This window comes from Mirounga leonina, unplaced genomic scaffold, assembly GCF_011800145.1.
Source record: "Mirounga leonina isolate KUSES-001 unplaced genomic scaffold, KU_Mleo_1.0 Mir_168, whole genome shotgun sequence".
Classification (NCBI taxonomy): Eukaryota; Metazoa; Chordata; class Mammalia; order Carnivora; family Phocidae; genus Mirounga; species Mirounga leonina.
Window position 1 is genome coordinate 18,702,788 of NW_023270426.1, and position 26,015 is coordinate 18,728,802.

General features: G+C 59.6%; 1 protein-coding gene across 4 annotated transcripts in view; it reads left to right on the forward strand.

Moving 5' to 3' along the window:
- The window catches only part of TCF7 (transcription factor 7), a 30,856-nt gene extending 5,590 nt beyond the window's left edge, over positions 1-25,266 (forward strand). The window contains exons 4-12 of one of the 4 annotated variants that reach the window (XM_035014132.1): positions 17,302-17,413; positions 18,203-18,293; positions 19,719-19,811; positions 20,949-21,068; positions 21,695-21,857; positions 21,969-22,076; positions 22,637-22,685; positions 23,770-23,842; positions 25,003-25,060. In XM_035014132.1, coding sequence (XP_034870023.1) covers positions 17,302-17,413; positions 18,203-18,293; positions 19,719-19,811; positions 20,949-21,068; positions 21,695-21,857; positions 21,969-22,076; positions 22,637-22,685; positions 23,770-23,842; positions 25,003-25,006 — 813 coding nt within the window. In that variant the 3' untranslated portion in view covers positions 25,007-25,060. Of the gene's footprint in view, positions 1-17,301; positions 17,414-18,202; positions 18,294-19,718; positions 19,812-20,948; positions 21,069-21,694; positions 21,858-21,968; positions 22,077-22,636; positions 22,686-23,769; positions 23,843-25,002 lie in introns of all 4 variants that reach the window. The other 3 variants (XM_035014131.1, XM_035014134.1, XM_035014135.1) reach the window with 3 other exon arrangements.
- Positions 25,267-26,015: the final 749 nt, after the last annotated feature.

Below are 26,015 nucleotides of genomic sequence, written 5' to 3' on the forward strand. Positions count from 1 at the left end.
CTGCCCCACCCACCTTGGTTCTCCAGGCCGCAGTGGGTGGCCCTGCTTTACGATGCACTCGCTGTACTGAGACCAAAGGCAGCCCAACTGTCAAAAGTATCTCTCTACCTTAGTGTCCTCATTTGCACAATGGGAGTGGTGAGCCCTCCTCCCAGAGTTGGAGTGTGGACTGGAGCAGCAGTGCCAGGGAGGTGCCCAGAAAGGTGCCAGTGTGTCCTGGGCTCAGGACGTTGGGGTTTGGCCATAATTGATCCCTTCTCCCTTGCTCTCCTGGCTCGTCTGGGACTAGTGGTGGCTCAGTGGTAGGCCCCACGTAGACTCCCATCTGGAAGGTTGTATCTCTACTTTGGGCCACAGGGGTCTGGGGGTCTGAACCCTGGGGGCTAGCTCCGGGACAGGGACACAGGTGTACAGGCCCTCCCCCCTTTTTCTTAAAGCTTTATTTATTCTAGGAGAGAGAGAGCACTTACAAGTAAGCGAGCGGGGGAGGGGCAGAAGGAGAGGGAAAGAATCTCAAGCAGACTCCCTGCTGAGCAGGGAGCCCTATATGGGGCCTGATCCCAAGACCCCGAGATCACAACCTGAGCCGAAATCAGGGGTCAGACAGTCAAATGACTGAGTCCCCCCCAGGCGCCCTGTATACAGGCCCCTTTCTTGCTACCGTACCTCACCTAGGGATTCTTGGGAGGGGAAGTACAGTTCTTGGAGCCAGGATGGAAGCCCCACTACTCTCTCCATCCTGAGATCCTCTCCTACAATGCTCAGAGATTCATCTTCAAAGATTCATCTGAAAGAAGACCCCCTTCCCCAGCCACGTAGAAACCCTTTGTGGAAGATGTTCGGGGCTGAAGCTCTTTTGTAAGAAAAATAAGGAAAAGACCCATTTGGTCACCAGCTGCCAAGCCATTTTCAGACCTTTGCTCACATGGTCATGCATGTGTGCACCCTGTCCTATCTTGCCCCAGTTCTTCCCCCGGTGTGGTGGTGCATGTTTGCTCCCGCAGATGGTGCCCACATATAGCATTTTTATTTGTTATCCCTCAGGCAGGTTCTAGTTTGCTCACAGCTTGCCTTCCTTACCAGTGGGAATGATGCTGTGTACGAATCACTCTTTTTTTTTTTTTTTTTTTTAAGATTTTATTTATTTATTTGACAGAGAGAGAGACAGCGAGAGAGGGAACACAAGCAGGGGGAGTGGGAGAGGGAGAAGCAGGCTTCTCGCGGAGCAGGGAGCCGGATGTGGGGCTCGATCTCAGGACCCTGGGACATGACCTGAGCCGAAGGCAGACGCTTAACGACTGAGCCACCCAGACGCCCCCAAATCACTCTTTAGTTTCCTTTTTGATTATTTTCTTGGAGCAATACGCGTAAGAATTATGGGGTCAAAAGGCAGGAAGAATCAGGCATGCCTGGCTGGCTCAATGGGTAGAGCCTGTGACTCTTGATCTTGGGATCGTGCATTTGAGCCCCAAACTGGGGGTAGGGATTACATAAAAAAAATAAAATGTTAAAAATAAAATAGGAAGAATTACAGCCTTTTGCTTCCTTCTGGCCCCAGTTTGCTATGGGGTTCCTTGCAGTGTCGAAGCATGCAAACTCCCAACATGGAGTTTCTTTTCTGTTGTTCATTTAATAGGTTCATGGTGGGAAATGGGACTTAAAAGTTATTATGACTTGCCTTCCTTCCTGACTTGGAAGGCTGTGTGGTATTGGCTGTGGTATTTGGAAAATCTGCAGCCCCCAAGGTGCGACTTGATTTTCAGGGTCCCATCTTGCTGCCTTTCAGGGCCAGGAGAGCACTACAAAGGAGGCTCCTCCTGCAGGCCGCCACTGCACCCCGTCCGCAGGGGCTGTAGTTACAGGGTCCTTGCCCACTCCTCTAGCTCAGTGGGCTGGAGGGGCTGACAGAGCCCTGGGTTGGTCACCAAGGCTTGGGTAGTCTTCACCCAGTCATACTAGGGTTTCACCGAGCCGGCTTCCATAGCTCTGTCCACCTCCCTAGGTGCTCCGAGACTCAGGTGTGAGTGGAGCTGAAGAGGGCTGGGCTTGGTGGGGACCTCCCCGAGGCTGCTAGCCGCCCATGGCCTCCTGGGTCTCCTGAGACCACAGCCCACCCCTTGCCCCTGCAGCAAAGGGGGTTTAGCTGAGCTGTGAGCATGGGCTCCGAGGGATCCTGGTTTCAATTCAAATGACTGCTGAGGTCAGGCTGGATGAGGGTGGGCCCAGCCGTAGGGAGGGGCGGGGGTGTCGCGGCCTCCCTATGAGCTCCTTGGGGGCCTGTGGTCCTGAAGCCATACAGTCACGCTCCCTCACGCCTTGTGACTGGCTGCTTCCTGCCGCGTGTACAAACAAGACTCGGGTGGAGGAAACAGGTGTTTTATCAGGTCTCAGGGCCCCCCTTCCCCAACAGTACAGTGTACAGATCTTTGGGTAACCACCCTCCTCCACCGGTGGGGACAGGAAGGCCAGGTCAGGGAAGGGACCTATCCAAGGCCCCTTAGAGGCACAGAAAGGGAGGGCATTGTCTGGAAGACCCACCCTCAAATACTGTATCTGCCACTCCTTGGCTGAGAGGCCCTGCGTGAGTTCTTTAACCGCTGGAAGCCTGAGTTTCCTCATCAAGAAACAAGGAGAAGGAGGGTTCCTGGGGCATGGAAGGAGGCAGCGTGTGTGGGGTCCCTGGTATGCGGCCGATGCTGTGAGTGCAAGCACTGGGGAGTGGGTTGCTAACAACGGGGTGAAGAGCTCCTGCAAAGGGTGCTGTGCCAGGTTGGAGGGGGGCTCCTGAAGCTGAGCTGGGACACAGCCCCCACACCTGCTCTTCCTCCCCTCAGCAGCCGGCTCCCCTGTGGCGCCATGGAGCGCAGCTGTCCAGCCTGCCCCGGGACAGAGTGGCTGCTGTATCTGGAACCCTGGTTCCAGGCCCCTGTTGGCATTTCCGAGCCCCTGCATGCTTGGCCTTGGCTCAGCACAGAGGGGCGGTAGCCTCTACCCTCCAGAGCTCAATCCTCTTGAGGCAAAGAGCCTCTCCTGGGGGCTCATGGTTAACTTCGAGGTTCTGCCCAAGTTGGATGAAGGGCAGCGAGGAAGGAGAGGCCGGCTGCGGGGGGCAGCCAGAAGAGCTTCCTGAGAGGGCCAGCTGGAACCCTGCGCAGATGATGTGGGAGAACGCTCTGGGGGCGGGGCAGTTTGAGCAGAGAAGAACAGAAATGAGCATGTTGTTGGTCATTGGAAGGGCAGCCCGAAGCCCAGGGTCGGTGAGGAGCACGAGGTGAGGCTGGAGAAGAGCCAGCAGGGAGGGCCCAGCATGTGAACTTGATATGCAGGCATCACTGGTCCCAGAGCCTGGGAGTGGCTGGCGGGCACACGCGGTGTGTTGGCAGCACGAAGGGCCAAGTGGTGACCGTCGCAGATGGTTTGAGTTGGCTGTGGAGGGAGAGGCGGACAGCAGCTGGGGCAGGGTGGACGCTGCGAGGCCCCAAGCTGGTAGGAGGAGTGCGAGCAGGGCCAAGGGAAGGGCTGGGCTTTGGGCAGGGGAGACCCAGTGTGCTGGCACATGCAGGGCAACAGAGCTTCGGAGGTGGACGTTTGCATTTTCATGTTATTTCATTTGACTCTCAGTCTCTCTCTCGGGTCATGAGTCCAGGGTCTTGTCCTCCTGGTGACTGAGAGGAACTGAACCCCAGAGGTCAGGTCCCTCAGCCCGTTGGTGATTTAGCCAGGGCATAGAGAGCACCTTTTCTCAGCATTGTCTTTAGCAGGACTCAAGTCTGGGGAAGGTCTCTGAGAACCCAGGACATTGGTAGCTTCTTCCCTCAGGCAGTTGGGTGCCTCCGCTTACAGATCCATGATGCTTGGGTTTTGGTCCTGGGCACCACCGCCCTCCCTTGAAAAGATGTGGCCTTAGCATGCACAGTCTCTCAGGTGGGTCCTGGGTGGGTCTGTCCTGGTCATAGGGTTTGGCCTGTTCTGGTCCTGCTAGAACCTTGGGCTCCCCTTGGTGCAGTCCCCTCGTGAGGGGAGGGATGGTCCCTGCTGGATAGGGGCTGTGGCCTGGGCTAGGGCCAGGATGGGCGTGCGTCTGGCCCTCTCCCGTGGGGTGGGGGCTGCCCATGTAGCTTATCCCATGGAGACTGACTGCCTGGGCTTTGCCAGCAGACGTGGCTTTGGAGCCCAGAGGAAGACCGGTGACCGAGCTTTCGGGCACAGCCGACTCTGCAGCCAGAGCTCCCTGGAGGTCAGAGGAAGCAGACGTTCTGCCAATTAAGCTTCCCCTCCCCCTCCCACGAAAACGACCAATTGTTTCTCTCTCCAGGACAGGAAAGTTGTTGGGGCCCCACACGGATTGGCAGGACATGGCCCACCCCAGGCATAGTGGGCTTTGGGGATTGGCAGTTAGGGCTGCCCCTCCCCACCATGTGTGGGCTGGCCTAGCCAGGGTGGCATGTCTCCCCCTCCCAGAAAGCCCAGTTTGCCCATGAGGGCAGGGAGCTGTGATGGGGAAGGAAGCCAGAGCACAGGGCCACCTTCTCTCCTGGCTGTGTGATCTCGAGCAAATCTGTTAACCTCTCTAGGTCTCCATTTCCTTCTCTAAATTGGGAGTGGGGATCCCTGGCCAGGAAGGATTTCTGGGGTGCAGGTAAGTGTGGGCTTGCAGGTGAGCGCCTCGGGGCGCTTGCTGCGCCTTGCCAGGACTGCTCCAGGCCACCCTCCCCCTCATCAGGCAAGAAGATGGGAGGGGGCAGGAGGGACAGGTGCTGGGAGGCCAGGCTGAGGGCATTCTGACTAACTCTGACCTGGCTTTCATGGTAGAGGCCTAGCCTCCCGCTCTGCTGGGCCGCCATCTGAAACGCATTACCGATGCTTTGTAAACTCCACATCATTTGGCCACATGAAAGCCTAGGATCTAAAAATAGCCACTCCCAGAGGACGCCCCGCATTGGTGGGGCTCAGCTGACCTCTGCACGCACACCCACCAGCAGCCACCTCCCTCGACAGGGAGCCCCTACTGGCGGGGCTACACCCGCCCGCCCTCCCCGTGTGCGCAGCCCCTGCCTGGGGCCACTCCATCTGGGCACAGATCTCATCCAGCTGGTCAAAGCTTCGGGCCCCAAGGCTTTACCCAGGGCAGAATGTCTGGAGGAAGCAGGAGGGAGGCAGCTGGGGCTGTGCCGGTGGCCCCAGGACCCCTTTCCCAGCCCCATACATGCCTGGAATGTCTGTGGGACACTCATTGGGAAGCTGGTGGCACCATCTTACAGATGAGGACCCTGGGGCCCTGTGGAGGGGGAGCACTGGCCACTGCCAGGTGCTGGACAGGAGGGCCACTGGCTGATGTGCTGGCTCGAGAAGGGTGGGGGCCGGCCCCAGCAGGGAGGCAGGGCAGCTGCAGATCTCCAGGCTGCTGGGGTTGACTCTTTGCCCTGCTTTCTGTGGGTTCCCTCTCTCTCTGGTCTCTGTGACCCAACTGCAAACCACTCTTTTCCCTAAAAATAAACATGCTTATGGGATTGGGGGAAGCTTTGTAGCTATCAAAGGAAATAATAGGGTGTTTAAGAAAATTACATTGCATTTTAAATAACCAGCATGAAAGTCATTAAGTTTGAAGTTTCATTCAAATCAGATGGCTCTGTGGCTGGCCCAGTGGCCAGGCGGGCAGAGGGTGGGTGGGCCCTCAGGGATGCTGAGAGACATCCTGCAGCGAGCTTCATGGTGGCAGCAGTGAGGTCCCTGCTGGGTACAGCCGGGCCCGGGCGGGGCGGCTGCTCTGTGCGTGCCGGGCTCCGGCAGCCGCCCCACAGCGCGCCGGCTGGCTGGACGCAGTGTGCAGGCGGGAGCCGCCCAGCTGTGGTGGGCAGCCCCATGGGTGGGGCTTGGGGGTGACCATAGTCTGCAGGGTGCAGGGACAGGCGAAGCTGCGATTGCCAAGGCCACAGGGGTTGATGGCCGTGTGGAGGCGGGGTTCCGGGGATGGTGGTTTGGGTCCACAAGGGCTGGAGAAGACCTCCGGGGCCCGGGCCACATCTGTCCTCTCCCTGCTGGCCTCTCAGTCCCTGCAGAGGGCACGGTGCGGTGCAGGCGCTCAGCAAACCGTAGCTGAGGGAGTGACAGCAGCTTTAGTGGTGTGTGTGTCGAGAACTTCCCAAGTGCTGGCCGGTGCCCGGTATCTAAGTCCCAGTACAGAGACCCTTACAGGAAGCTGAGAAAGTGGTGACTGTTACTGCTCTCATTTCACAGATGGGGAAGCTGAGGCTCAGAGAGGTGAAGGACACGCCAGGACCTGGAAGAGTCAGGGCTTGGACTTAGGTCTCTTCTACCCCAAGGTCCGTGCTCCTCTGTGCTCTGCCGCTTTTCTCTCAAATGTGGGAGATAGGGGCACCACAAGCCTCAATGCTGGGTGGTACCCCCACTCCTCTCGGGCTCGTGAGCTGGGTCCAGCTGGGTTCTCTGGCCCCAAGGACACACTTGGCCCTCAGTGCCCCTCCTGGGCATGACCTCACGGCTCTGGGCCTGGGTCAGGGCGGGATACTTTCCTCCCTGGACATCTGACAAGTCAGCGTTGTTAGAGCCACAAGGGTTGTGTTTCATGGTTGGAAGCAGGAGCCCAAGGTTTCCAGAATGAATGTTGCCCTGGAAAGTATTTCCAAATAACATTTAAGATCGGTCAGGTCTGATGCCTGATGAAAGTGTGCAGGATGTAACTTAAAAACTGTTTGTTCTTGGACCCTTTGATTTTGTGGCTCCGGTCCTGGCTTAGCTTGGTGCTCTGGGTTGGGCCTCTCTGGAGTAGGTGCCTTCCTCCATGTGATGTGGGGTTGGGCTGGAGGTTGTCCTAGGCTCTGAGGCACTGGGAATGGCCTGACTAAGGATGCTGAGGTGTCCCTGGGCATGGGTATGTCCTGTCTGTTAGTGTGGCCTCCCACCCCACCATGGGCACATCCTGCTGGGGCATTTCAGGAGCAATTTTGTCTTGTACCCCCAGCTCTGGTCACTGAAGGCCAGTCAGGAGCTCGGCAGTCTGGCCTGATAGCAGTCAGCAGGAGTCCAAAGGAAATCAAGGGCCAGTGGACCCAGCCTGGCACAAAGTCTGGCTTTCCTGAAAAGCCTGGGATGTGCTTGCTTTTGTCTTTTGTCTTTCTTTTATTTTGTTCTTCATTAATTTAATCCCAACATCAACCCCATGAGATAGGACCGTTATACAGATGAGGAGCCCAAGGCTTGGGGAGACCTGCACCTTCCAAGTGCTGGAGGAGTGATTTGAACCCAGGCTTCTGTGTTTCCTGCTCTTACCACCATGTTTCCTTGCCTCTTAGACAAACATACCTATCCACTCCTTCTTAGGGGGAAAAAAAAAAAAAAACGGGTTTTATAGCCCTAGCTGGGTCCCCTTGGCTCCCTCTACCCCCTCCCTCTGCACTCCTCACCCCCCCCCCCCAGGAGTTTGGTATTTCCCCCTCTCCCATGTATTTTTACACTGTTACACCTTGGTGAGTATCTGTAAGAGCTGTCTGGTGTGGTTTTCGGAACCCCCTAACTCAGCCTCATTGGGGGCTCTGTCTTCCGAGGGCCCCTGTGGCAGCCCTGCCCTGCTCCGTCTGTGGACGCTGGGCCTGAAGGGCTTGCTGAGAGCCGAGAAGCCTGCAGCAGCTCCTTTCGGCTCCGTGCCTTGTTTCCCTTGGCATGAACCGCCGGGCTCCGTCCAGGCAGGGCCCCAAGGGTGGCAGGAGCTACAAGGATGAGACCCAGGGGAGCTTCCTGACCACGGCCCCAGGCAGGGCTGTCCTCCTGGGTCCGGTGCAGACAGCTGACCAGAAACCCCCGTCAGACTTTGCTCCTCAGGAGCTGGCTCACATTAGTCGGGGCAGAAACGCAGTGCTGAGATCTCCGGGTCACCTCCCTGGAGGTGCCATTAGCCCCCCGCCTTTCAAGGCGCTGCCTGGGCTCTCCGGGCTCTCCCTCGTGGGCAGCATGCTTGCCCTTCTAGACGCGCCCGGTGAGAGCTGCTGCTGTTCCAGCAGCAGCCTTAGTCCTCGTCCCATGTGGAGGGGTGAGCACAGGCCAGACCCTGTGGGAGGGATGACCTCCCGGGCTTCCTTTAGTCACTGATGACTGAGAAACTGAGTCAGTCCCTGTGAGGACAGGGTGAAGGCACCCTTCACGTAGGGCTAGGTGGGGGTCCGAGGCCTCGTCAGTGAGTGCCCGAAAGCTTCTCCGCACGGGGTTAGCAGCGGCGTCCAAGATCCCGGGTCCCCGGTGGGCGGGAGGTCTGGGTGGGGAGACGCCGAGGGAGGGAAGGGGAACCTGGGAACCCCTGGCTTCCCATGTGTGGTCTCCATGCTGGCCCCGCTCCCAGCTGGTCTGTGAGGTCTGCCCCTGAGTGGTGACGATCTCTGGCCAGGAGCCCCACAGGGCTGGCTTCCAACCCGCATCTGTCGCTACTTGCCGTGAGACCTTGGGTAAGTTGTTGAGCCTCTCTGGGCTTCGCCGTCCCTGTCCGCACGCGTCGTAAAGTGACGAGGGAAGACTGGTCGGATGCTGGCGGGGGTGGAGCTCTGCTGGGCGCTGGCTGTGGGCGCTGGCTGGTCCTAGCTGGGGCTGCCGTCTCTGACTCTGCATCCCTGCTCTTTCCTTCCTGCCTTTCCTACAGAGCCTGTTGGCTTTACTCCCAGGGGAACAAGATCTCTGAACTTCCCCAGGTCCCCCTCTGCAGAGCCGTGCTCTCCCTCCTGCCAAAGGTGGGCTGCGCTCCGAGGTTGGGCCGGCCTGCTCGCCCCGTGGCGGGCTCCCGAACGGCCAGGCACGGGAGAGGAGCAGGCCGAGGGGCTGCCTGGGCGGGAGGGCGGGGCCGCTGCACAGTCCCTGCGCCGGGTGTCGGTAACGTCAATCACGAGCAGCTCAGCTGCAGCGGCTCCCGGAAGCTTCTATTTTCCTCTGAAAACATCCTGTCCCGAGGGGCGTTCACCTCAAAGAGGAGGAAGGAAAACACAAGTAAACGAATGCACAGAAACCACTGGAGGCTGTGGGCCAGGCCACTCGGCTCAGTGAGGTTCAGCTAGCTCGGAGGGTGCCTCGGGGCCAGGCTGGGTCTAGAGCAGGCCTGTGGTTTGCCAAGGCCTCATGCACGGACTCTGGTCCTCACCTCTGCCGTGGCAGGGCCCTGTTATCTGATGTTGAGGCCAGGCAGCTGGTAGACTGGCCACACGCACCTGGCAGGGCTCTGCGCAAACCACGGCAACAGTACCCTGCTGGCAGGTGGGACCAAAGCCTCCCGGTCCCCAAGGGTGTGGCCCAGCCATCCCCCAGTCCTCCAGCTCAGCCAGCCACATAGCCACGGCTCTGTGCTCTGCGGTGGGTGTCTGGCACAAGGCGTCCGGCATGCTGTGGGCGGGGAGCTTTCGGGCTGTCCTCCAGAGAGCACCATGTCCTGGGCAGCAGGGCCCCGAGTGGGGGCTGGGGATAAAATGGCATGAGCCCTGCCAGGGTCCGTCTGCAGAGGTAGGGTCTGCCGGGACCCACAAATCAAGGCCCAGCTGGTATGCAGGCAAGTCCCATTTGGAAGGTCTGGCGGGCTTGCTTGCTTCTCGGAAACTGACCCTCAGTGTCCCAGGCCTTGGGGGAGCTTCCCACTCGGCAACTGGCCAGATCCCTTGGCACTCAAGCAACCACTGGTGACAGTGGGTCCCAGCTCCAGACACGGGTCTGGGGGAGCTGTGGGACTACCTGGTGGGCCCTAGAGGTGAGAGAGGAGCCAGGAGGAACTGATCAAGGCCAGAGTGGATGCTCGGGGCCAGGCCCTGGCTGGAGCATGGCTCTTGGCAGGGCGGGGAAGAGAAGAGAGAAGTGGAGGGGACTTCTGAGCATGGCCAATGTGTGGGGTCTTGCAGGGGAGCTGGGCCAAGGAGCTGAGGCCCACCCTATACTCATGCACCCCGAGCCATGTGCCCTCACGTGGGCCCAGGTATCTGTCCACAGGAAGATGCACTTCTTCTAATGAGCACAAAGGCTCCATATGAACTAGCAGCAGCCCTGGCTTCAACTCTCTGGTTATCCTGATTGCCGAAGTATTGCAGGCAGGAAGAGATGGGGGGGCGGGCAGGAGGAGGCATGGGGTCTCAGATGTCAGGCAGGAGATCCCTGACTCCAAGCAGTGGCCCCAACTCTTTCTGGCCTCCCGAGTACTGCTGTGACCTTGTGCCCAGCTCCAGCCTGGGTGCTCTGTCCAGTGCTGCCACATCCTCCCTAAACACTGGCTCGTGCTGGGACCCTCCCCACCCCCCTACCCCCCGCTAGAGACCCAGCCTTGAGGGCCCAGCTTTAACTGAGGTAACAAACAGTGCAGGGTACAATCTCCGATCTCGGGGAAGCAGTGAAGACAGACCAGTGAACAGACACCTTGGCACAGTAGGGTCAGTGCTGCGGTTGGGGGACCATAGCAGGGGACCCCTGCTCACACGGGGAGGGGAGGAAGGGCTTCCACGGGGAAGTCTCATTTATGATGAGGCCTGCGAGATGGATGGACACTGGCCGAGCCGAGTCGGGGGAGAGTTCTCCTGGCAGGGCCGAGCAGCCCCCTGTGACTGGAGAGGAGAGGAGGGGAGACAGTGTGGCCGTCTGGCATCACCAAAGACCCCGAGAGCCCATCAAGGGGCCCCAGCATGGACCTGAGAGAGGACTTGGCTGCATGGCTAACAGGAGATCTTCTCAACCTCAGCCTCACACGTCTCACCTGTAAAATGGGAAGAATGCCTTTCTTGAATGGGTAGTCACATGTGGCACCCACATACTCACTGCCCCTCTGTGCACCCCCATAAGAGAACGGTAACTGCACCAGCGGCGCCCCCTGCCCGGGAAGGAACATGAGGCTCGAGGTGGGGATCCGCCACTCCTGTGGGCTCATCCCCACGGGCGTCTCTCCAGCTCCGGCCCAGGAGCATAGGGAAGAAGGGGGGCTGAAGTCCGCTCCACGGCGGAGCGGATGAGGGGGTGGGGCGTGCAGAGGTTTTGGGGCACCAGGGATTCTGGAGGCCTTTCCTTCCGCAGTCTTAGTGGACGTGCCAAGGACAGAACCCGGACAGGCGGAGATGACTAACAAGCCGGCTCTGCCCTCCGGAGCCCCAGGCCGACCTCTGCACCCGCTGGGCACTTCTGCCTGCGAGGCTGGGGGACTGCAGCCAGGTCACGGTGCTTTCCAAGGAAGTGACCCTTAGACTGAGGTCTGAATGAGAAGGGGCGAGGTGTGCAGAGAGCAGGAGGAAACGTGGGAAATGATGAGGGGATGGAGGAGGGGGTGGGCAGAGGCACCGAGGCAGAGAAGAGCTAGACACCTGGGCGGGCGAGGGGCAGGCCTGCGTGGCCGTGCCAGGATGAGTGGGGTGCCCATGCGCCGAGGCCTTGGCAGGTCCAGCTCCCGCCATCAGGGGGGCTCTCGGTGCCCCCTGGCAGGCAGGCCGGCAGGCAGGTGGTGTGGCCTGAACCCCAATCCCCGCGGCACTGGAGCCCACCGAAGCATTGTTGGGGTCGGGGAAGCAGTGGCTCAGACAACTGAACCAGCATCTGGAGAAGGAGACCGGGTGGGCTGCGGCCCCCTCCCCTGCGCCCCCGCATCCGTGCGCGACAACCGCAGGCCTCTGCCACCTCCTGTGGGATCTCGGGCCTGCTGCACAGCCTCTGTGTGCCTCAGTTTCCTCTTCTGTCGGAGGGAGAGAATATTTATGCATGTTGTTGGGGAGCACAGGAGTTACCCTCCGGAGGGCACTCAGAACCCTGCCTCACGCATGGTAGCCGCCCGCTGACTGTTAGGAAATGCTTTTCTCTCAGCCTGAAACATTTGTTTGGCCTGGCACCCAGGCGCTCAGTGATATGAGCTGACGGACGGGGTCCGCCGCTGGTGATCAACGGAGGAGCTGGGGGGGAGCGGGGGGGCACGTCTCCTGGCACAGCTCCCCCCCCCAGCCACAGGGAGGCGGGCCTGGGTAGGCCTCACGCACTCCCCACCCCCACGCGTGGGGCCAGAGGAAGCGGCAACTTTCTTCGCTGGGAAAGTGTTGTGGGGCTCAAGCGTGTGGGGGTTTTCAGAGTCAACCGTCAGAGGCGAGGGAGTTTTCTCTGCCGGCGCGGCAAGGGCTCTCAGGGTGCACACGGCCTGTGAGCAGACCGCTGCGGTCTGCAGGGAAAATGCCGACGGTGTTCAGTTTTCACCTGAGCCTGCAGGAAGTAGGGGGCGAGGGGGTGCGGGAGGGCAGCCCAGCCAGGCCCCAGCTCAACCTCCGAGCAGAGGAGACCTGCCCCCGGAGTCCCTGATCTCCACCTCCTCCCGCCCCGCCCTGCCTTTGGATCCCCCTCCTGGCTCGGGCTCCTCAGCGAGAGGAGCGATGCGGGGGGCGCAGCACAGCGAGGAATTTCCAGCCATGGGCTAGTGAAAGTGTCCCAGAAAAGTGGGGACCACCTTCGGGACAGTGGATTTTGAGTCGAGCAGTAAAAGCCACGCACCAGCAGGAAGGATGACTTCTGTCGAGACTGTGGCGGACCCGGCCTGCCAGCCCCAGGGTCTCCGAGTCCTGGACCTGTCGTGTAGTGCTGCGTTCTGGTGTGTGTGTGCATGTGTGCGTGCGTGCAAGTGTGAGATGGGGGCATGCAGGCAGAAGCAGATAATGGGCCGGGGAGCGTCCTGACCAAGGAGTGTGGACTGCTGTTGAGTCTTTTGTGTAGTCATTCCACCCTGTTGTGAACACTTACTGGGAGCGCAGCTCTGTGCTTGGCACTCTGCCTTCAGGTAAGACAGGTGAGGTTGTGCGTCGAGATACTCAGGGCCTGGTGGGGATGGCCGGCCCAGGCCTGCCCCCTTCCCGTGGAGGCTGGGCGGTCAGTTTCAGAAGGAGGAGGGGGGGGCTCCGGTCACGGGGCTCCCCGTACACATGCCAGGCCCCAGGCAACCCCACCTTGTTGTCTGGGCGGCCTGGCCCTGGGACAGCCTTGTGCTGAGGCCGTGGAGCGGGACGTTCCACTGGCTGAGGGGGGCGTGGGGCACTGGGCCCTATGCCAGACGGTTCCCCCTGGCTACCAGCGCAGACACGGAGGGGGCTGGGGAATGAGGCTGAGGGGCAGCCTGCATCACCGTGGGAAGGACTGGCCAGGCCCTCAGTGCCCTGCCCCGGAGCCCTGGCCACCCCAAGGCCTCCAGCGAATGGCAGGCTCTTTGCTCCACCCTTGCCCACCTGGCACCTCTCCTGTGGTTTTGCTGCAGACTCCTGTTTAATTAGAGGCTTTTCCCGAGTTCCCAGGGAAGGCTGGTGGACAGGAAGGGCCCTCTGACCCATCGGGCAACACCTCCTACCTCCCACCCCCTCAATACCCGTTCCACACATGCATCCCAGGCCACAGGCTGTAGGCTGAGCTGGATTCGGGGTTTTCCTAGGCCTGGCTGTACCGCACCGTGAGGCTTAGCCAGCCTGGCCTAGGACAGTCAGCTCTGGTCCTCCATCAGGTGAGCGGCCTCTCTGTGGTTTCCTGGCCAAAGCTAGCCCTCCCCAGGCACGGGGGTTTGCTGAGAAATGTGCCGTGGGGCCACCCTCTCCCTCCCTCCCTCCGAGCAGACCCGCCCTACCCCCTTCCAGGGCAGAGTGGAACTCTGAGACTGTCTTCCTGAAGCTGGCACCTTGGACCCCAGGCTCTGGTCCTAAGGCTTTCTTCCAGGGGTCCCACTCCACCGGCCAGGCTTACAGTTCTGGGGCCCAAGAGCCAGAGTCAGGGCCTAGATGGCAAGGCCTTGTCGGAAGCAGGAGCTTACACTCAAAAGCCCCCAGGCCGGAGGGACCTGTGGAGGGTTTCCATTCTGGGCCAGGGCTCCAGGCGTTTGTGCCCTTAGGTGGCGAATGGTGGAATGCCTTCCACCAGAGTCCCAGGTTCTTGAGGGAATGGGCCCTGTCTGTCACAAGGCCTGGGCAGGGCTGATGATGTCTGGCTACCACTCTCTTGGGGACCTGTCAGGGTAAGAAGCTTCCCAGGCCCTCGGCTGCTGCTCCCCCAAATTCTGAGATAAGGCAGAATTTTTGTATCTGATCAGTGAGGTAATCAGGGCTGCTTTTCTCATCGTCATTATTCAAGGGGCAAACTGGCCCAGGATCCTGTACCGAAAAGGTTAATATAAATGCCAGAGAGCCTAAGCACCCTTGCCCACTTTAGCTCGTGGCACACCTGAAAGTGATCACTAGAGCAGCTGGAGGAGGAAGCTGGAGGCTGAAGCATACGTGGAAATGCTGGGCGTGAGCAGGGAAGAGCGGGAGGGAGTGCGGCCTGACCACACAGTGCTTTGGAGGTTTTCTCAGGGCGCGGGCGGCTCTGGGCAGGAGAGCTGTGATCTGATTTACATGGTTGCTGGATGGAGGACTGGTGGGGGGACAGGAGGCCACTGGAGTCGTCCGGGTGACAGGTGCCTGACAGACCGGAGGCGGGATGTGGAGAGTCAAGGACTACTCCAGGGTATCTGAGCAACTGGAAGGAGGGAGTGGCCATTAACTGAGGAAGACGGAGAACAGCATGTGGGGCAGAAAACCAGAGGCTCTGCTTTGGACGTACTGAGTTTGGGGAGCGTTTCAGACTTCTGAGTAGACGTGGTGAGTAGGCGTTTGGGGAGTGGAGTTCCCTCGAGCAAGTAGGGGCTGAGATGGGAATGTCAGTCATCAGATGAAGACATGGAAAGCTGTGACCCTGGATGAGAGCACTCTGGGAATGAGGGGAGATGGAAAGCCGAGGGCCCATCTTGGGTCAGGTCAGGAAGGTGGGCAGGCAGGAAGCAGGCCGACAGAGAGCGGCCCGTGAGCTTGGAGGCAAATCAGGTTTGTGTGGCATTCTGGAAGCCAAGCCAAGAAACTGTTTCAGGGAGGAGGGAGAAATGAGTTGTGTCCAGTCCTGCCGAGAGGTCAGGTAAAAGGAAGGCTGAGCATTGAGTTCAGCAGTGTGGCAGTCGCTGGGGACCTTGACAGGAGCCATCTGGTGAAGCGATGGCGCAAGGGACGGCTAGGCTGAAAGGCGGCACGGGGACTAAGAACAGGAGCCCAGGATGGGGATGGCGCAGGTGCGTTTCGCAACGGAGGGGAACCAGACGCGAGCTGGTGGCTGAGGGAGGATTCACAGCGGGGAGGACTGGCAGCCCGTGGGCACCCTAGCGGGAACGCTGCTGGCCTTGCAGCCTGCCTGGCACAGTGCCTGGCGTGCGGCAGGCGCGCAGTCATGAAGGGGTCCACAGGTGTCCTCACCCCGTAGCTGCCCCAGCCCCTTCCTGTCCCGCCAGCGCTTGCCGGCAAGCCTGAGGAGCCTCCGTTCTGCCCCCGTGCCCACACGCGCTCCGGCTCTGTCACCGTCGTGTCCGGGTCCTGAGTGTGGCACGGACCCCCCAGCTGGCTCAGAGAGCCTTGCCTTAGAACAGCAACGGGAGAGTCACCGCACCCACGGCCTGGAGACGCCATGGCCCCGTCCTCAGCCTGCAGGGCTGAGGTTGCCAGTGGGCTGCCACATGGGTCTTCCATCCTCAGGCAGATGGCCTCTGGCAAATTCAGACCAAAACCGGCCCGTGTGAGGCCAGCACCTCAGGGCCAGGGAAGGACTGTGAGCAGCATCTCCTTTGTGCACGCGAGGGGCTCCCTGCGTGTCCCTTCGTCATGGCGCAACACCCGAGCAATCGAGCTCTCGGGTACTGTGTGCCTTTGCCCGTAAGGGCAACCCTGTGACCCTCTCCGTTGGACAAGATACTGTAGTCCGTTCTTGGAAGGCCACACACGTTCGAACCAGGGTCTGCACGGGGCCAGCCGACGACTCCTCAAGTTCACAGGGGAGAGCCCTCCGTGGGCTGCCCCAGGACGCCGAGAGGGGGCTCCTCTAGTTAGAGGTGCTCACGAGGGGGCTGTGGCGCTGCTGGGACACCACCCCGTCTGCCTGAGGACAGGAGGATGTGAGGCTCCGCCCAGTGGGCCGATGAACGGCCAGGGGACTGCAGAGGTGGCGCCCCGAGGCAAGGGTGCCGCGGCCAGGAGCCCCGCCTCAAGCTCCCCTGGAGGCAGGAGTGGGGGACAGCGCAGCCAGGGCTGCTGCCGGGGGGCGGGGGGTGAGCCTGTGCCCACCTGGAAGCCTCCCACCTTGGCTGAGTTGCAGCGCATACCTGGCCTTCCGTCTCGCCTCACTGGACCCCAAAGAGCCAGTCCCAAGGGGACCTGTGCCAGGCCTCCTCACTGAGCTCCTGAGCTTCCCCGGACCTGGTGATGAAGGGATCACGAACTCCATTACACAAGAGCGGGAACTGAAGCCCAGAGGTGTTAGGGAGTCTGGCTGAATTCACCCAGGGGGAAACTGCACCCTGGGAAGGAGCCCAGGCCAAAACCTCTCACTACTGTCCCGCTCCAAAGATGACCTGCTGCTTCTGTGCCGTGAGTCGGAAGTCACTCATCTGTGCTGAACTTTCCAAGTGAAGCTGAGCCTCAGTGGTAGATGATGTTTCCAGGATCCCGGCTTGTGCAGGGGTGCGCTGGGGATATGCAGAGCTGTGCCTTGGCCCCGAGCAGCACCTCCCTGTGGCTGGGTCGCATGGGGAGCCCCCTTCCCAGCAGGAGTCATCTCATGACAGATCCATGTGACTAGTGTGAAAAGTAAGAGTCCTGTGTTGCTGAGGAAACGGGAAGTGTGGGGGCTGGGTGGCTGGCCCTGGAGGGAGCCTGGCCCCACCTAGCCCACCTGCTCTGCGTCAAAGGGCGGATGGGAGCCTTCCCTGTCCCCACAAATCCTGTGAAGCCTGAGGTGGAACAGTGGGTCAGACTCCAAACCCTGAGTCTGGGGGCTGGAGGAAGAGGAAAGAAAACTCCAGGCTGTCCTGGGGTAAGCCAGGTCTTGAGACCATTACCTGATGTCTGGGGCTGGAGGCCGTGAGCAGCCCCCCAGACAGGCCACAGGGCCTCAGAGAAACCAGGGGACGAGGGGTGGGGCGAGGGGGGAGTGTCTCAGACCCAGAGGCAGAAAGAATTTCCTGGACAGGGGAGATGTGCCTCTGGGATTGAGTGTGTCGAAACCAAGAGGCTCTCTAGGTGGTAGGGCTGCCTGAGCAAAGCGTGGGAGGCTGCGGGCAGGGCCACTGGACATAGGATGGCTTGAGTGGTGCCCCCTCCCTGAGGCCTGTGGTTTTAACCACCCCCACTTTCCTTTGACATTTGGGCTACCCGCACAGCTAAAAGAGGCTCTGTCTGTCTGTATGCCCCCAGCCCTGGGCCTTCCTCTTTTGGGTCTCCCCACATTCACACCACCCCCCTCATTTTTCAGCACAACAAGGCCAGTCAGCCAGCCCACAGCGTCCCACAACTCTCTCCTCTCTATGAACATTTCAGCAGCCCCCACCCTACACCTGCACCAGCCGACATCAGCCAGAAACAAGGTACGGATCTGGGAAGGGGAGGGGCCTGGCAGCCCCAGAGTCTGGGGGCCAAGTCCCTAGCTTCTGAGTCCAGGGGCTAGGCCCTTTTTACAACTGAAAAACCTGGGGCTGGGCAAACTCAAAGCCCAAAGAAAACACCAGAAAGGTGGATGGGGAGCCTGAGGGCAGGTGGTGCCAGATCAGACTTGGAAGGCTTCAGGTTGAGGTAGGAGCCTAATCCCGAGGGGCCTCCCAATGCCAGGATGTGGGAGCAGGCATCTGTGTAAAGCTGAGGACAATAAAACTTGTATCCTTTCCCTCCCCCCAGTGAGAAAATGGAAAGTGGTGGTTGTGATGGCTGATTCACCTCAGCCTCAGGGAAAGTCATTCTGAAATCAGCCATTGTCGGCTGTGGGAAACGTGCTGACTCAACCCTGGGGAGGCAGAGGGGTGGGTGGAACCCAGGCTGCCCAGGCCAGGGGGCCTGCGTCCTGCACACAAAGCCAGGCCAGAGCCCCCAGCCGAGAGGCCCCAGGTGAAGACCGGCAGTGGACCAGGGCACGGCGAGGCCTGGCCTGCCCACCCCTCAGTGGCTCCACCTCTCCCTGGCCAGCCAGTGTCCTTAAGGCTGGTCACCCAGCCTCTCTGCCCTGGAAATGGGGCCCTGTCATCACACTGGCATAGTCCTGAACAAACCAGTATGTCTGGTCCTCCAGCAGACGGAGGGAGGGTCTTAGAGGCCCCACAGGAGGCTCTAGGGTGCAGTCCCAGGTCAGGCTAGCTCACTCACTCGGCCCCTCTCCCCTGTAGGAGTTCACAGGCCTCTGCAGACCCCTGACCTCTCTGGCTTCTACTCTCTGACCTCAGGCAGCATGGGACAACTCCCCCACACTGTGAGCTGGTGAGTGTGGGCCCGGTGGGAAGGGGGTGCCTTGCGCTGGTGGGACCCGTACTTGCCGTGTCCTTTTCCTCCTCCACCCTGCTCTGCCAGCACTCTGCTGCCAGCCCTGTGTCAGAACTGGGGGCCGTCCAGCAGCTCTGTCCATTCCCCAGGTGGCCCACTGCACTCCCCTTGACTCCTGGTCTCAGTCCTGCCACACGTGAACTCGGCCTCCATGTCTGGGAGCCTCGAGTGGTGTGGGGGTAGGGGGCACGGCGAGCTGCCCAGGTTATAAGAGTAGGTAAGGAAGGAAAGGGAGACCTGCCTGGACAGGGAGGGGACAACGTGAATGGCCACGAGACAGGCTTTTGCCTCTCAGCCACGTGGTGGGCAAGGGGCTACTTCCTACTCCCGTCAGTGCCTCCTGCCGACTGGTCCGTTGGCTGAGCCTGTGCCCCTTCTGGCGCCAAGCCCAAGCCCCTGGCCAGCTGCTGAGAGAGCCTTAGAGTCTGTGAAGACTGCGCCAGCCCAAGCCAGCCTGAACCTTAAGTCAGCAGGCCCGACTGTGGGCCACAGGGCCCGTCTTCCGCCGGAGCCGGGCCTTGGCAGGCTGGTTGGCCCTCTGCTCGTGACCCACAGTGTGATGTGGACAGGTCTGCAGCGTCTCTGGGCTGGGGCAGTCGCCCAACAGCAGGAAAGCATGGTTTCCCAGGAAGAAAGGGAAGGCCAGAGGCCCACCCTGAGACCTGCCTGCCCTTTTCCACGTGCTCTTTATCGGTGTTCAGCTCACTCCGTTTCCTGATGCTCCTCGGACACTGCCCCACTCTGAATACCAATCAGGACTCCGCCTAGGAACGCCCCCAGGACTGGAGCTGGCCAGGCGGGGTTCTGGACACCAGAGCGGCACTGCTGACGCGGGCCGACCCTCAGGTCCCTGCCCTCTCTGGGCCCGATCTGCCAGAGGCCCGACAGTGACAGGGCCGTGTTAGTGCTTTCAGTGGGGATTGTAAGAGCCCAGAGGGCTGCCGCATCCAGCTTGGGATTTCGAGGGCTTTCAGGAGAAAAGGTCATTTAGCCAAGCAGGGCCTGAAGGCAGGCCAGGAATCGAAAGGGGGCAAAATAATCCAGGCGTTTTAACAGTGGATGCAGAAGCCCTAAGGCAGATAGATGTCAACCCCATATTGACCAAGAAATAAGGCTGGAGATGAGCTGGGGGGGGGGGGGGCTTCCTAAGCTGGGTCCTAGGAGGATGCTACCATTTCTGCCCCTTAAGCGCCAGGACCAGTCTGTGGCGCAAAGAGCAGCACGGCGTGCCCCCTGGTGGCAGATGCCAAGTACACATGCTGGAGAGTCCTACAGAGGCTGATCCCCTGCACCTGGTGGGGAGGTCCTGCCCCACATCTGGCCAGTAGCCAGACTGCTAACAGCTGTCTCTCCCAACCACAGGCCCAGCCCTCCTCTCTACCCCTTGTCCCCTTCCTGCGGATATAGACAGCACTTCCCTGCCCCCACTGCAGCCCCTGGCGCCCCCTACCCCAGGTGAGTCCCGAACCCTGCAGCCAGGCTCCTGCTTCCTGTTGCCCAGGCTTCAGTGCCCACACGAGGCCATGCCCAGGCCAGTGCTTGCCCTGTGCTAGTTGTCTGTCCAGCCGTCCGTCCGTCCTTCTGCAGCCCCCTGCTGCGCTGTGCCTGAGAATGAAGCCAGGGGGAGAGCAAGAGGCCTGAGGCCGGGCCATACCGTGCAGCCAAGCGCCCTGGGGCAGTCAGGGACAGTGCACGCACGTGTGTGCTCGTGCTCCTGCCTCTGTGCGTGCATGAGCCCGCCCAAGTGCACGTGTGCGTGCACTCACCCCTTTGTGCCTCCCTGCTGAAGGGCGGGTCACACCTTTTCCATGTGTCTCCAACCTCGGGCCCTTACGGTGGTTTCCCCAGAAGAGCAGAAAAGCGAAGTGACAGGTGTGTGTGTGTCCCTCCACTTCACTCACCCTCTCAGTGACGGAGCCAAGCCAGGGATGGAACAAGAACTCAGCAGACATGTCCAGCCCTGCTGGAGTTCACAGCCCAGGGCGGGAGGTACGGACAGAGCACGAACAGAGCCATGGGCAGGGAGAACTTCACAGAGAGTCACATGTCCTGAGTAAAGCGGCCAAGGGGAACAGCACTGGTCGGAGATGGCTGGAGGTGTGAAGTGATGGAAAACGGGAAAGGATGGGGCGGATAGTGTCAGCGGGGCAGGTCCCATGGAGGATCCTGGGTTTTATTTGGGGGGCTGTGAGAGAATTTCAGCAGGGGTGGCCAAGAGCACTCGGGCACCTACAAAGGTCACTCTGGGTGTTGTGTGGAGAGAGGCCTGGAGGGTTCAAGCAGGAGAGGAAGGAGACTCACAGGGCAGCCACAGGCTCAGGAGGCTGAGCTGGTTTAGCATAAGGTAAGGGGACAGGTTGCAAAGCTATTTAGGACTCACTTCAAAGCCACCTGAATGACACGTATGTGGGTTTATGCAGTGTGTCTGTGTGATGTGTTGGGAGCAGGTGTTTGTGTGTAGCTGTGTGCTTGTGTGCAAGCCCGTGGGGGTGGCGTGTGCCCCTGTCCTCGTGTACTGTGCAGGGGCCGCCAGGTGTCCAAGGTCTGGCCCATACATTCCTGGCTCAGTGTTAACTCTCCTTCTGCCTTTAGGTTCACCCACCCGCCCCTGATGCTAGGCTCTGGTGTGCCTGGTCACCCCGCGGCCATCCCGCACCCGGCCATCGTACCTCCCTCAGCGAAGCAGGAGCTGCAGCCGTATGACCGCAGCCTGTGAGTGAGAAGGCACCCAGTGTGGAGGGGGCAGACCTCAGGGTCCCATCTGTTCATCAGCCAGACACAATCCTCCCACCAGGCTCTACACCTGCCACCTAGAAGCTCCAGGGGCTGCCAGGGGCGACCTCTGGCTGAGCCATCCTGTGGTTCTCGCCACTGACTGACCAGTGTTTTGTTCGGGGTTTTTTTGTTAGTTTTTGTTTTGTTTTGTTTTGTTTTTTACGTAAGCAATCTCTTCACCCAATGTGGGGCTCGAACTCACGATCCCGACATCAAGAGTCATAGATTCCTCCAAGTGAGCCAGCCAGCACTCCGCCCCCACCTCCCCCAACCAGTGTTTTTTGATCCTTAGAAGGAGGAGGGGTGGGGTGGGGAACAGAGATTTGGTTTGAGCCAACAGGGAAGGGGCTGAGAAGTCCTTAAACATGTTTCTCTTAGCTGTATTCCTGCAAGGAAGAGTTACGTAGCTCTGATCATCCATTTTGGAGGAGCTGGGAAAGATACCATTTACAAAACCTTCGTTTCCATGCATTTACACACACACTGGACACACACGAGAAAAAGGCAGTCGCGTTAGGTGGACACTGGGGGGCTCCTGAGTGATCTGGACATATACCCCTCAGGAAGACGCAGGTAGAATCCAAGGTGGAGAAGGAGGCCAAGAAGCCAACCATCAAGAAGCCCCTCAACGCCTTCATGCTATACATGAAGGAGATGAGAGCCAAGGTCATCGCAGAGTGCACACTCAAGGAGAGCGCTGCCATCAACCAGATCCTAGGCCGAAGGGTGAGGCCACGGGCAGGGGGGCTGGCGGGAGTGGGCCCTGACCACCTTCACCCTGGTGCTGCCTTGTTGATTCCGTAGTGCACCCCACCTACCCCTTCTTCCCCACTGCAGTGGCACGCGCTGTCTCGGGAAGAGCAAGCCAAATATTATGAGCTGGCCCGAAAGGAGAGGCAGCTGCACATGCAGCTCTATCCAGGCTGGTCAGCGCGGGACAATTATGTGAGTGGCCAGTGACACACAGTAGGGACGGGGAGGGGAACCTTCAAGATGCCATGCCCCAGGCCACAGTCGCCACAGGGAAAGCCAGACCACTGTCCTGAAGGCAGAGACAAGGAGGGCAGGTGGTGGAGTGCAAGGGCCCAAGGCCTCACATGGCTAGTCTGACGAGAGCTAAGCAAGGGAAGCTGCCCCTTGAAGGCAGGTCCATGTCCTCTTTTCCACCTGGGATGCACTCCCCTGACAGGGCTGTTGCCTGGTATTTGGCCATATAGGCAGAAGGGGAGTAAGGGGCCTTGTAAGTCATCGCCTCCATTCAGAAGGGAGACCCGCATGGGAAAGGGAGGAGCCGCCTCTAACTGCCCCGCCTCTAACTGCCCCATGGTATCCTGGCAAAAACTGCCATTAAGAAACGCCAGGCCTCCTGGGGAGGAGGGAACTGTGTACCCAGAATCTCAGCAACAGCCAGACTAGGCTGCAGGTCTCCCAACCACACACTCACTGGAATGATCAAGGGACCACTTCTCAGATCTGAGCAGAATCCCTCCCTCTGTTCCCTGCAGGGGAAGAAGAAAAGGCGGTCACGGGAAAAGCACCAGGAATCCAACACAGGTGAGGCCTCCTCTCAGCAGCGGAGACTGCTCTCCAAGCCTGCATTTCATGAGCACCCTGCTCTGGCCCAGAGGGAGAGGCAGAATTCTCAGCCACAGACCTTCAGGCCTTGGGCCCTCTGAAAACAAGGCCCACTTTCACAAGTCAAATCCCCACGTGAGGAACAACTACACGAAGTCCCTTTAACAGTGTAACACTGGTGTGTTGACCCACTGCACCCTCCCACCTCTGCCAGCCCTGCTCCCAGCTAGCCTCTGCCAGAGAAACCGAGTCTGGGGTTCTGCTGAGATGGGCATGCGGGCTGTGGGGACGGAGGTGCAGCTGTGCCTAGGCCCTGAAGTCACACAGCCGGCTGGTTGGTGCCCGGCCATTTCTCGGTCACCCCCCCCCCCAATCCTTGTTTATTTAGGCAGTGCAAAGGAGGACCCAAGGAAGCCATACTCTGCTTCAAGTCTCCCTCCTGTGGGTGAATTCTTGCCCCAAGTCTGATAATTCAGACTCCACATCCATGACTAGCTCAACTCTGCTGCCCCCACACAGGGGAGCTCGAGGCTAGGACTGAGGCGGGGTAGAATCCTCACCCTTTTCTGAAGCTGAAGTGTGGGCTTTGCTGTGCATCTGGTTTAAGCTACAGCAAGAGGGGGTTATGGGTTAGGTAGAATGAGCATTGGCAAAAAGGAAGAAAAACTGGATGACGTGGGCAGGGAGATGTGGGGGGTGGGCAGCCCTGAGGCAGTAGAGGCTGGATCCCTGTGAGTCTCCCCTGGGCTCCTCTCCCGCAGCTCCCATGCTGCAGCCAGAGAGAGGAGCTAACCTGCCAGGATCCCCTCCCTCCCTCCACCATTCTTCCCACTGCGTCTCCTGCCTAGCTAGGTGCCCACCTTTCCTGATAACTTGGCTCTGGGTCCTGGGGCTCCCACTGGGGCTGGCTGTGCCATGGAGAGGCCCGCTGCCTATGGGGCCTATGGGGTATCTGTGACTGGCTGACACTGATGTTACCTCTTCTTTCTGGGCCCTGCTCTGCCCTGCTGCCTGCCTGCTCGCCCTCTGCCCTGCTCTGCCCCTCTGGCATGGCTGTGAGCAGACCCTGGCTCGCCTAAGAAATGCCGTGCTCGCTTTGGCCTCAACCAGCAGACGGATTGGTGTGGTCCGTGCAGGTGGGTTTGTCCCCACCACCATCCTCCCTTTGCTTCAAGCTGCTTCCCTGACTCTGCACACGTTCTGCTGGGCCTGTAGCCCTCCTTTGGTCCCCCAGTCCCATAGCATACCCACAGATTGGGGAACCCATGTCTCCTAAGAAGAGAATGTTCTAGAAAAGAAAGGCAGACTCAAGAAGGTAGTTCTGGCCCCTGGTGCCTAGGGTCCTCTGTTAATGAGGACCTGATGCTGACTAAGGTTAGCAGATCCTCAGCAGGCCAATCTCATGTACCCCATTCAGTGGCCTGAGCCCCTGGCTACCAGGCCTAGAACTCACCATGGTCCACCAATTCCCTCACTTCAAGTTAGGATCCCGGCCTGTGTTATCCTGAACGCTTAAAAACCCAAAGTGACTGTAGTAGAGGACCGCCTGGATGCCAAGTGGTCACGTACCTCATCTTCTACCTGAGACCAGGGACTGCAGAGGTAGGGAGAGAGGAAGAGGGGGTATCCCTGGGCCATCCTAGCAAAAGGGCTGTACTTGGGCTCTGTGGCACTAAACCCATGTGTTTCCCCATACAACAGAGAAGTGTGTATGTGAAAAGAAGATATACCTACCAGGTGGCTAAAGTTTGCCTGGTTGCGGTTGAGGCTAGGTCTGGTAAGGCTGAGTCCACCTCAGGCAGTGAGTTCACAGACTCTAAGGAATACCGTCCAGTCCCTCAGAGTGTCCACCATGCTCCCTCTCCAAGGGCAAAGAGGAACTTGGGCAGTACGTAAGTGTGTGTATATATACACGTTGGGCGCATTTGTATTATTCTGCCCGAGCACCCCCCAGGAATCCACAAGCAGTGCAGCCCTTTGCCTTACTGCAGATCTGAGCCCCACAAACACGTGAAGCAGAGGCTCCATGGCCCAAACCGGGAGATGGCTCCCCTGGAAAACAGGAGGCAGCCCCCACGGCTAGCCTGCAAGAGGTTCCTGTGCCACCCTGTGGCTGTGCTGGGAACTACACCTGCTCCAGGTCTGGGCCAGGCCCAGCAGAAGTGCAGTGCTAGGTTTGAAGGCACAGGCACATCACCCAAGTCCTGGGGACAGGGGACAAGAGGTCAGCAGGCCTGTGCAAGGACAGCATTTTCTGGTTGTGGTGTATGACTGTGAATTCACCCTCTGTTTACAGATAACTCTCTTCACTATTCCTAGGAGGAAAAAGAAATGCATTCGGTACTTACCCGGAGAAGGCCGCTGCCCCAGCCCCGTTCCTTCCGATGACAGTGCTCTAGGCTGCCCCGGGTCCCCAGCCCCCCAGGACTCGCCCTCATACCTCCTGTTGCCCCACCTCCCCACAGAACTGCTTGCTAGTCCTGCGGAGCCGGCGCCTACATCACCAGGGCTCTCAGCCGCTCTCAGCCTCCCAGCCCCCTGGACCCCCCCAGGCCCCCCCCGGCGCCCTGCAGAGTACACAGGTGCAACGACAGGAATCTCAGAGACAGGCAGCCTAGCATGCACAGGACACCTGGCCGCCTCCAGGGACCCATCCTCTGAGAGGAAGCGACAGAGCCCCAAATCACATGGAACCTGGCCAGGGGCCCTGTTACCTCCCTCTCAGGGACCAGGCCCAGGAGACTTCCGAGGCTGCACAACTTCTGCCTGAACCTGGGGCCATCAATTCCAACTGCTCCAAGTGGTGGGAATCCGATTGGTGGTGTGTCGTCTGATTAAGGGCCTCCCTTGTGCCTACAGCAGCCTGCATCTATTCTTTTTACCACCTGTCTTGCTGGCCAGATGCCCCCTGCCTCCTCCTTTGCTTTTCTGCTATAGGTCACAGATGGGCGGGATTGAGCCCAGCTACTTTCCGAACCCTACACCTCCCCAGTCCCACCACTGCCACACCCTCCCCATACCAGACACTTCATGGACCAAGAATGAGCTGGTTTATGAAACAACACCTCAGCATGGTCACAACCACATGCTCAAGAGGACAATGCTTCTCTCAGAAAGGCCCGGAGAAGCCCTGTTGACAGAAAAGGAGTAATTATTCATAAGCTGGACCAGAAGGAAGCCTCTTGCCATGTTCTCAAGAGCTTGCAAGACGAGGAGGGGATAACGGGTTAAATCTAGGCCTATCACCCTAGGCAACAGGAATGACCAGACACTATCTTATCAGGCAAGTATGGGCAGTGAGACGTACCT